The following is an 11,147-nucleotide window of genomic DNA, read 5'->3' on the forward strand; positions in this document are numbered from 1 at the left end:
TATAAAAAGCACAGCTCTGCTTCAGGATTATGATCACCATCTAGGATTAAAGGCTAAATCTGACCATCAGACCTAACAATGCAGCTTTAAAAATCCTCTGAGCTTCAGCTCTGATGCGTTCAGGACCAAAGGCTGAGCAACTTAAACCCACATGTTACATTCAAGGACATGAACAAAGGCAGGAAAGTTCAGGTCAGAGGTGACGCACCAGGTCATGTGACATGTGAGAGTTCTGCTCATTTGTTTGCTTTGGGCTTTAATGATAACTCGAAATGCTCACACATCCCATGACCGAGCCGTTTGAACGTTTGGGCCACATTAAAGTTAATGGAAGAATAAAAAATATATAAATCTACAGACGCTTTTGGAGGTGGATGATAATAGGATAATAGGAATGTCGTAGGAATGCACTGGATGCAGGCTCCAGGTTCCTTATGTTCAACACATCCAGATAATCACTGGTTTCATTCGTTTAGAAATCGTGCTCTTTAATTATCTAATAGAACCCAGTAGTTTCCAGAAGTCCCTTCAGCCTTTTTTGTGTTTTTCTCCTGCAGCTGGAACAGCTGGAGCAGCTGGATGGCAGCGTTCTGCAGGAGGAACTCTGAGATGGAGAACCTGGTGTGCTCTCTCAGTCCATCTGAGGTAACAAAACCTCTTCTACAGTCTAAACTTCTCTCACTTGGACAGCTAAACCAAATTCTGGTTATATTTCTGCTTGTTCCTGTGTCAACAGGAAGTAGAAAACCCTTTAATCAAACCTGAGCGCTGCAGGACTGAAAACATCCAGCTGAAGTTACCAACACTGTTGTAGTTTCTGCTGATTTCAAAGTAAAATCTGCAACCAATGGAAACACTCTCTTACATTATACAAAAGAATGCAGCACCATACAGGTGGAAACACAAACACTGACCACAGTTTGTAAAATACAGACCAAGGTGAGCAGAGAAACAGGTTTTTCTGAGCTGCCTTCTCAGCACCTGTCAGACCTCCTGCAGGAATCTGACTCATTTTCACCAGGACTCCAGCTGCCAGAGGGACACGCAGATATTTTTAACTCTGCTCCTCTGCCTCGGTCCCAATCAGGTTTTTACCACCATGCTGCCACATTTATCCAGTCAGAAAACATTCACAAGCCACCCCATCACTTTGTTATTTCATCAGGAAAACTGTGTGTAAATTCAACTCAGTTCAACTTTATTCATTTATGTGAAAAATCTGAGTATTCTCTTATGCTGGAATGTCATAAATTTGCTTGAAAAGTCAAATTTTCCATGATTAATTACAGAAATCAGAGGGTTAGTAGTCAAGTCAGCAGGTTACAATAACATGCACAAGTTTTTAAGGTTCACTTTGAGACAAAATGTCCTGATTTAGGAAATATTGTACACATAGATATAAAGCAGTCCTGGAGACAAGCCTGATATGCAAATGAAAAGAAGGTTCTTCAAGAGTGAATAGATGGTTGGAAATTGAGTCTCAGACTAAATACTAAATAATTATTGCTCATCCAGGTCTTTATATCTAAAGGACAAACAAATTGAACAGGTCAGAGTCATCAGGTGTCTTTAAATACAGCTGGGTGTCATCAGCGTAACAGTGAATATTAATCTTGTGTATTCTGATAATATTACCTAATATCGTGCATGGAGAAAACAGAACAGGACCAAGCCAAGCACCCTGTGGAACACCGGAACTAACTCTGATAGATTTAGAGGTTTAAAAACAGAAACATAAATCAAGCCTGATTTCAGTCTATCTCTATTCATGAATGAATTCTTTCATCACACATGTTTTTTAGCTCATAAACAGCAGATTGAGTTCAGTAACCTCTCACCCCTGGTGGTCTGATTAGGAGTCCTGGACCCTGGTTAGTTGGACGAGCTCTTTGCATCCATGCCGGAGCTTGTTTGGTGTGGAGAGCCACTATCCTGCAGGTTTTACTTGTTTCTCTGCTCCAACACACCTGATCTGAATCAATGGGTGATTAACAGGCTTCTGCAGAACAAGAAGAGGTGATTTAACCTCTGAATCAGGTGTGTTGGAGCAGAGAAACAAGGAAAACATGCAGGATAGTGGCTCTCCAGGACCAGGATTGGAGACCCCTGGTCTATATCCATATCTGAGCAGCAAAAAGGTAATTTAGCCACTGCTCCATAAACTCTCCATGCCTCCATCAGGGCTCAGGACCTCGGACAGCGCTGCATCGCTGTGCCGTGGTGGGGAACAGTAAGACCATGGCTGCTCTGATAGCTGGAGGCTGCGCCGTGGACCTGCAGGACCAGGTGAGTCATGAGCCAGGCCGTTATGTAACATCCTCATATAGAAACTCGTTCATTGTGGCTGTGGTGCATGTGTTTCAGGATGAAAACACTGCGCTACACGAAGCGTCTTGGCACGGATTCTCTCCGTGCGTCAAACTGCTCATCAGGGCTGGAGCCGATGTTCACATCAAGAACAAGGTAACAACGGATAAAAGTTCAGCCGAGTCGTGAACTCAGTCTGTTAGGTCAGATAAATGCAGATTATTCCTACATGGAATTTCTGCTGGGACTCATTCCAGCAGCAGTCATTTGGCAGAAGTATCAGATCCTCTAAACCATCCATCCATTTTCTTTACTCGTTTCTCCTTTCCGGGTCGCAGGGAGCTGATGCTTATCTCCAACAGTCACCAAAGGGTGGACAGGTCACAAGTCCATCAGAGGGACATATACCAGTGATTCACAAACTTTTCAGCTTCCAAATAAAAAATAACCCATATTAACCCTAACTTTGTAAAAAGAAATATGCTGCAGAGTCCAAACAAAATGTTCATGAATAAATTCTTTAACCCTGGTTGATTTAAAACCAGTCTGAGTCTTCCTAACAGTAGCGGGTTGCAAAGGTGTCGTACTGCTTGAACGAAGGATTTATTTCATACAAGACAGGCTCTGCTTCCACTGTCAGTCTATTTCTACCTTTAAAATGTCTGCCTGACTCTGTGCAATAATGTCTGAAACCTGATTGCGTTTTAAATAGTTTCACAGTGAATTCTAAACGAAACCAGGTCGTTTAACAGTAGCAGGTCATAAGTGTCTGATCTCTGACTGTATATCTCACACAGAGTTAAACACGCTTCTGATTGAACCGACAAACCGTATTTACTCAGGAATAGGTCTGCTTTTATATGAATCCAGCAATCACCTCGAGTGTGCAGGCAGACACTGTAAAAATAAATCCAACAATCTGATTTTTTTCTGAAAACCTTCAGACTGATTTTAACGGATTTGTGATTTTCATTTTTACCTACCAGGAAACTAAGTTAGTTTTCTTTCTGCACTGACTGTTTCAGACAGGAAACACAGCTCTTCACCTGGCGTGTCAGAACGGGCATTCTCAGACGGCTCAGCTTCTGCTGATCGGAGGGTCGAACCCTGACACCAAGAACAAGGTGAGAAACAGCTTTAAAACTGAGCTGTAGAGCTGTAGGTCGGTCAAAAACGACTCTGTGATACGCCTTATAAAACTCTGCTGCTTTCAGCTTGGCGACACCTGCGTCCATGTGGCTGCTCGGTACAACAACCCGAGCCTGCTGAAAATCCTGCTGAGGGCCGGGTGTAGTGTGTCAGAGACAAACCAGGTGAGAAACGTGACAAACCAGGTGAGAAACGTGACAAACCAGGTGAAAAATATGAGACAAACCAGGTGAGAAACATAAGAGAAACCAGGTGAGAAATGTGACAAACCAGGTGAGAAACGTGAGACAAACCAGTTTAAAAACATAAGATAAACCAGGTGAGAAACGTGAGACAAACCAGTTTAAAAACATAAGATAAACCAGGTGAGAAACATGGGACAAACCAGGTGAGAAACGTGACAAACCAGGTGAGAAACGTGACAAACCAGGTGAGAAACGTGACAAACCAGGTGAGAAATATGAGACAAACCAGGTGAGAAACATGAGAGAAACCAGGTGAGAAACGTGAGACAAACCAGTTTAAAACCATGAGATAAACCAGGTGAGAAACATGAGACAAACCAGGTGAGAAATATGAGACAAACCAGGTGAGAAACATGAGACAAACCAGTTTAAAACCATGAGATAAACCAGGTGAGAAACATGAGACAAACCAGGTGAGAAATATGAGACAAACCAGGTGAGAAACATGAGACAAACAAAGTGAGAAATTTGAGACAAACCAGGTGAGAAATATGAGATAAACCAGGTGAGAAACATGACAAACCAGGTAGGAAATATGAGACAAACCAAGTGAGAAACATGAGACAAACCAGGCGAGAAATTTGAGACAAACCAGGTGAGAAATATGAGATAAACCAGGTGAGAAACATGAGACAAACCAGGTCAAAAACATAAGACAAACCAGGTGAGAAATGTGATACAAACCAGGTGAGAAATATGAGACAAACCGGGTGAGAAACATGAGACAAACCAGCTGGGGAATAATGCATTAAGAACATCTTTCCAGCATGTTGTAAAAATTAAAAAAAAAGAATCCTGCATCATTTTTCTTGATTAGTGCCTGTAGACAAAGGAGCAACGTTTGTTCTGCTGAAAGATAAATAATAATTTTACCTCCTGGGTCTCTGTGGCTGCAGGTAGGAGACACAGCTCTGCACGTTGCCGCTGCTCTGAACCATAAAAAAGTTGTGCAGCTCTTACTGACAGCCGGCGTCGACGGGAGAACCCAAAACAAAGTAGGTTCCTCCTCAAAGGTCAGTCTTTGTAAATCTAATTTCCTGTAAATATGAAACCATCTTTTTCTGATCTGCTTGGATGAATTACTGTCTCGCTGATGAAAGGTTTTTTTCAGAATGTTGTCTGAGAGCATATCTTTTATCTTTCAGGCAGAAAAAACTGCTCTCGACAAAGCCAGAGCCAACCGGAACAAAGGAGTTGCTCTTCTCGTCACTAAAGCTCCTCAGGTTCATGTCCTCCGTGGAGGAAAAATTAATTAAGCATGATCAGAATCAGAATCAGTTATAAAACCTGCAACAGCATCAAGAGTGTCAATACTGTATGTTAACGGTGACTTCCTGTTCCAGCCGGACCATTTTCAATCTTTTGTGTTGTCTTTGTAAACTAAATAAAATGTGACGCAGTGATGTCACCAGGTGCTTCTGTCCCCAGGTTTGTTACCAGAAGAGAAAAACGAGGAAACACAGAGTGAGAGCGAGAGCACTACCAGCTAAAGTAAGAAAACAGGAAGTTTCAGAGCGTTTAAATGGTTGTTTTCACCTGGTTTAATGTTTGCAGGTCAGCCGCTCTGTGACGGAGGAAACTCCCACACAAACTGACCCCAGATCAGCCATCAAGGTGAGCAGCAGCAGCTGGATCCATCATTTTATTATGACCCGATATGCAAACGTTTCCTTCATTGTTTCTGCAGGATCTGACCGAAGATGATCTCTCTGAAAGGAATAATCACCTCCGACTGCACAACGATCGTGATGAAGATGGAGACAGAAGAGTCTTTCAGCTTTTCACTCTGTACCGGGACAAGGAGGGCAAAGTTCGACAGGTTTCATTTCTTTATCCTTCAGCCTGAAATCACTGAGGTCAAAAGTGTAAATTTTCAGTTTTATAACATGGAGTTCAGTTTAGCTTTTGTTAAACAAACAGTAGGTGTTCGAAGAGTTCCTCTGTATTAGATATTTGTCTTCATTTTCATTTATTTATTTCAAAGGGACAAACACAATGATAATCAGAAATAAATACAGATGTAGGATTGCTAATTTTTGGTGAAAGTGTAAGACACCAACAACCCTTAAACTGCATGTGAATTCAGCTCGGATAAATGGAGCATCTCGTGCAGTTTTAAGCTTGGATCTCCACTCTCTCTGGTTCTAAAGTGATGAATCTCCCCAGATGGGAAGCCAAACGTCATTAGCTACAGATCAGAAGTCCAGTTGTTTTGACTGAACCTTTCAGGCTGCTGATTTTCTGCCTTGGACTCATAGCAGGTAACAATTAACTAAAAATACAAATAAAATAACAATCAAATCATGTAGAACCTGTAAAAAAAACAGTAAGAAAGAAAAAAAAACTGAGCCATTCCTGCAAACTGGAGCAGATCCAAACATGCATGCAACAACAACCGTATCAGTAGGTGCTGTGCATGTGTCCATATGTGTATTGTGCACATGCACAAGTATAAGAAAATGACAAGCATGATATATTATTACACCTGTGCTGCAGGGGATCCGTCTAGAAGTTCTGGTTTATTTTAAGCCATTTCTTAAAAACTGATGGCACAGTTTGTCCAAAAGTGGTGTGTTTGATAAGCACGTCACCTCACAGTCGCCTCTATCTGTTGCTCTCATAGATCTCTCTAAAAACCCATTTTCTCATCAGGCTCCGGCCAGCAGCTGCCCCTGTGAGCCGCTGCTGAAGAAGGTGGAGGATCACTTGAAGGCCACAGAGGAGGAGGTGAGGCTGCACATCCTGAACGTCCAGAAGGAGGTCAGCAGACGCCTGGACAGGATGGAGCGCAGGACCCGACACCAGGTCAGCATCACTGCAGCGTAAAACACCAGAGTCTGTAGGAAACCCTGACAGTCAGACTTCACGTTTCTGTGAGCAGCTCAGAGTGTTGGACCTCTTGAACCAGGAGAGAGCTGCAGCCGAGACGAGGAACATGATGTTCAGGATGGAGCAGAGAGTTACACGGGACAGAGCTGAAGCCCTGAGGAGTCAGGTAACACCACACCTGACTCTGGTACCCCAGATATGCCCGAGACTGAAGACAAAAAAAACAATGTTTTGATTCATGTTAGAAGATCTGACTCTAAATTACAAAACAAAGATCTGAAAATCTGATTTAGCTGTTTCTTTCGTCTTCAGGTTGCAGCGAGACACGAGCTGAAGAGCTGGTGTCTGTCCCTGCTGGAGGACAAAGACCTGTACGTCCCAGCTCAGACCCGGTACCACAAACCGCTGCTGGAGCCGTCTGCAGCAGAACCTGACCCGCTATCTGCAGACAGCAGCGCCTCCATCTCCACCAACAACCTAAGATCCAGATGTGCTGAGAGTCTGAGGGATGCTGAGCAGATGAGGAGCAGGAAGTACTTTGAGTTGAAGGAGGACAGAAGCTCAGGTACATCAGAGACCCTCAGGTTATTTTATATTTTAAAAGTTCTGCTCAGTAGTTTATTTTTGTTCTATTGTCATGGAAACAGTCTAGTTGCTTCGTCCTCTAAGGACAACCAGGAGATGCAAAAGTGGACAAAGACATAAAAATATTTAAATTAAGAGAAGTTGTGAGCTGATCCAGGGCTTTTAAAGTTAATCTAAACTGTTTATTAGGAGTTATTAGTTTAACTTTACCTCTGTAACCCGTCTGCTGATACAGATCAGAACCAGAACCCCACAGCTCCTGCAGAGCGCCTCTCGGGGCTCCTGCAGATCTCTGCTGCCCCCTCCTGGCAGCCTGCAGCGCTGCAGGACAGTCTGGGCTCTGCAGAGGGTGAAGATGGACCCTGCAACAGCAGCAGGTCCATCAGTGGCCCCCAGCAGGAGCACAGGGGGCCCAGTGATGGTACCACAGTCCTGGAGTTCACGGACCGACCCACTGAGCCCACGCTCAGCCAGGAGAGGAATCACCTGCGAGCCATGGAGGTGAGCCTGCAGAGACCTGCCAGTCTAGAAGTTCTGATTCCAGATGTTGCTTCCTCCTAATCAAAGACTCAAACCTCACCACCTGTCGTGTTGTTTGCTGACCCTCTGCAGGCGACTCAGCGTTTCTTTGACGTTGTAACTTCTCAGCTGGAGCGTTGGTGCTGCAGGAGGATCCTGGAGGTGCAGCAGCAGTCGGCGCTCAGGGCTCAAGCGGACAGGAAGGAGCTGCTGCAGCGAATCACGGAGCTGGAGGAGGAGCTTCACAGGCTGAGGACCAGAGAGGACGAGAGTTAACGAGTCACGTTGTGTTGTAAAGTCACTTCTTAGATGTTTCTCATGAATGTTGGAGCTAAACTCTGGTTTTTAAAAGAACTGCAGATCCTAAATTTGATTCTTCTAATGTAAAAATGTAAATATATCATGACGTGTAACCCCTGACCCCTTTAAGTTATTAAATAACTAGAATCATTAGGGCGTTAGGGATACTCTTGGTAAGGTTTAAGATTAGATTCTGATTCATTCAACTTAATATATTCCTAACTAACCTGATATTTTCCCAAATCTAGCCCAGTAGTTTTTCATCAAATCAATAAAACTTAAATATTTTCTCTCTGTGATGGATTCAGAAGTTCTGATCTTCATGTGTTTCTGAACTACACCTGTGAGGTTAATCTTCAGTTTGTCATAACAGGATGAGACAATGAGGGGTTTTTGCATGAGGAACATGAAGAACACACCTGCAAACCTGACCAGGTGGGTCATGAAGCTCATTCACCTGAGGACTTGTTCTCTGTGAGCCCGGCGAGAACGCAGAGCTTATAGAGAACACCAGAGTGTTATAACTGGTGTGATAACAGGCCTGCAGCTTGAGTTGCATGTTTAATTAACAGCTGGAATAAAAACACAGGATTGTTTGTACAAAACATCTGCATGAGCATCAAGTTCTAAGTGTCTTCTCTGGTGTTTAGCTCATTAGTGACACCTGCTGCTCAGGGTATGAACTGCAGCAGGTGAACTCTTTATAATGAATAAATCTTAGATATAAAAAAGTCCCAGGGGCTCGCAAGAAAAATTAGAAAGAAATTAAAGATCATATATTTTAAATTTTTAACTGCTTATTTGTTTTGGGAAGACTGGATAGTTCTTAAAAACTGTTTAGCTCATTTATAAAACACAGGAGAGCAGGAAACTGGAGAGTTTGGATTTGTGAATGCTTTAGCATTAAAGTTAATTAACAAGAAAATAAATGTTTGCCTGTAAAAAAAAAAAGCATTTTAGGATAAAACTCAATCAGAACTAATTAAAAAAATGAACTAAAGGCAGTAAAATCTTGCCTAGAAAAAATACAGTTTAGGACAGAACCAGAATAAATAATAAATATCTTCTTTTAAAGATTACAGAAAGAACTTACATCAATGTCTGTTTTTATCCTTTACCATTTTTAAGCATGAAATAAAGATAAGTCCTGGTTGCCCTCAGACTTAATTTAGTTCTGCTTTTAACAAAATAAAACAAATATTTATGATTATTCAGCTGCAGACAGAAGCATGATTTAGCATTTAGCTGCCTTTTTGTGAAATTACTTTTAAAAAACAGAGTCTACCTCAGAGTCTGAAATTTCCAGGTTGCATTGAATGCATTGTTACACCTGTTACCTGTGGTTTGTAAGGTTCTCTCTTCATCTTCACATGTTAGTATTTGTAAAGAAGAACTTTAACAGTCTGTCTGGCTGCAGTGCATGCTGCTCCACGGGTCGAGGGTGGCTGCAAGGTGAAGAGCAACATGTGGGCGGGGCATGCATCAGATGGGCGGGGCTCTGGTTGTGTAACCCAATGATCCTGATGTAACATCTGGTGTTCGGCCTCAGCGACCACACAGCAGCTTCTGAAGGGAAAATCAAATCAATGCCGCATCGATTTCATGGGGGTGCGATGGAAACCTAATTAAAGGCCCTGCAGGCACAGCTGGTCGCTTCACACAGCTCGAACCTGGGCCCAAAACATGGGGTCTGTACTGATCAGACACCAGAACCGCGTAGCTCGAACCAGAGCCCGTACATAAGCAGAACTCCAGCTTTGTTTTAAAGAAACAAAATATGTTGCTGATACGGGGAGTCCAAAACACACAAAGCCAGAATCAATTAAACCCGGAAAGACAATCGTTGTAACTGAGAACATGAAGGAAACAAGGAGAAGTCTGGAAGCTCTGGTTCTCTCTTCTTTGGTAGCTTCTGAGGTGTTCTGCCCAAGCCGACTCGTTAAAGTCGATAAAATCCTCAACCTCAACTCAGGCTCACCTGCAGCCTGATAGATCCCACCCACTGACAGTCACCATGGTAACCACGTTAAGGACCTGTGAGTGGTCATAATGTTGTGGCACGTAACACTTGGCCTCAAATAAGCCAAACTGAAATCAATGGCGGCACACTGCTGGGACTGTGTAGTGAGATTGCTCCTGGTTTTGTTGGGTTAAGCTCCCACGCCGACATGAAAAGACGTTAAAAAAAAACCTTTTCGTGTCACAGAATAAACGTTCTGAAAGACGGAACCACAGAGTTCAGGTCTGAGGTCTCCGGGATCTGAGAGGACAAACATTCTGCTCTGTCTCTGAGGCCCGTATCGACGGTCCCGGCTGGAGTTTGGCTCTCCTGGCATGGGTTGATGGAGCGAGGTGGGGGGGCCGTGTCCCAGCAGGAGCTGATCAATGCTCACATCCTGTGAACCCTGCATGTAACGCAGCAGAGCGTTCCCGACACACAGACACACACACCAACACAGCCGAGGGACGAAGACAGCCTGATGGGATCCGGATAGAAGCAGGACGTGCAAATAAAACATCTCCATGGGGTAAAAACAGGAAGACGCCGTGATCCTCGATGTTTCATCCACATGATGGCGTGCACGACGAGGCCCCGAGGGACAGCCAACCTGTGACACGTAAGGTGATGTTTGCATGTTTTCTTACGCCACAGAGTGTGAGTCTGTTGTTCGCTCACGTGAAGCGAGAAAAAACATGAATACAGGACATCTGGTGGATGTTTGCAAGGTTTTCTTTCAGTCAGCGACTTCACAGTTAAACTATTGACTGTCATCCTCTTTCCAAACAAACTCCACACTACGGTGGCCCTGAGGGGCCAAAACACAGCAGCAATAAACACACTGCCGCAACAAAACTCCAAAACACCTCCTCATCTCCTCATCTGATGTCTCTGAAACTTTCCACCCTCCTCCTGGTTTTGTTGAGGAATCAGGCCAACATGTTGTTCTGCGTTGATTTTAAAGTTAAAACCTGTGCAACAGATTATTGTTCTGTAAGTCCGGATTGGGTCAGAACTGAAGCAGCAGCAGATTACACAACATTTTCTGTACCTGCTTTGTCCTGATCAGGGTTGCAGGGGGGTGGAGTTTGTCCCAGCAGCAAAGAGGAGGGTTACACCTGGGCAGGTCACAGGGTTAAACACTCACACCTGAGATGTTATTGGACTGTGGGGGAAAACATGTAAACTCCACACAGAAAGACCCCAGCTGAGAG

At 43.7% G+C, this 11,147-nt stretch overlaps 1 protein-coding gene across 1 annotated transcript; it reads left to right on the forward strand.

Annotated features, from left to right (window-relative positions):
- The first annotated feature begins 576 nt into the window (after nt 1-576).
- ankrd6a (ankyrin repeat domain 6a) lies at nt 577-8,469 on the forward strand. Its single transcript, XM_037977953.1, has 15 exons — nt 577-645; nt 2,182-2,286; nt 2,365-2,463; nt 3,333-3,431; nt 3,522-3,620; nt 4,598-4,696; nt 4,847-4,948; nt 5,130-5,165; nt 5,256-5,315; nt 5,389-5,511; nt 6,354-6,506; nt 6,583-6,696; nt 6,843-7,095; nt 7,351-7,616; nt 7,728-8,469. Exons 1-15 carry the CDS (start codon nt 580-582, stop codon nt 7,908-7,910), a joined length of 1,857 nt encoding a protein of 618 aa, XP_037833881.1. The 5' UTR covers nt 577-579; the 3' UTR covers nt 7,911-8,469.
- Nucleotides 8,470-11,147: the final 2,678 nt, after the last annotated feature.

The sequence above is a fragment of the Kryptolebias marmoratus genome, linkage group LG10 (genome assembly GCF_001649575.2).
Source record: "Kryptolebias marmoratus isolate JLee-2015 linkage group LG10, ASM164957v2, whole genome shotgun sequence".
Taxonomy (NCBI): domain Eukaryota; kingdom Metazoa; phylum Chordata; class Actinopteri; order Cyprinodontiformes; family Rivulidae; genus Kryptolebias; species Kryptolebias marmoratus.

What these genes read in the sequence shown, in the direction of transcription:
- ankrd6a (XM_037977953.1), top strand. Translation starts at nt 580, where the DNA reads ATGGCAGCGTTCTGCAGGAGGAACTCTGAGATGGAGAACCTGGTGTGC. An exon ending in ACCCTGACACCAAGAACAAG is followed by an intron (nt 3,432 to 3,521) that starts GTGAGAAACAGC and finishes TGCTGCTTTCAG; the next exon opens with CTTGGCGACACCTGCGTCCA. An exon ending in ATGTCCTCCGTGGAGGAAAA is followed by an intron (nt 4,949 to 5,129) that starts ATTAATTAAGCA and finishes TTCTGTCCCCAG; the next exon opens with GTTTGTTACCAGAAGAGAAA.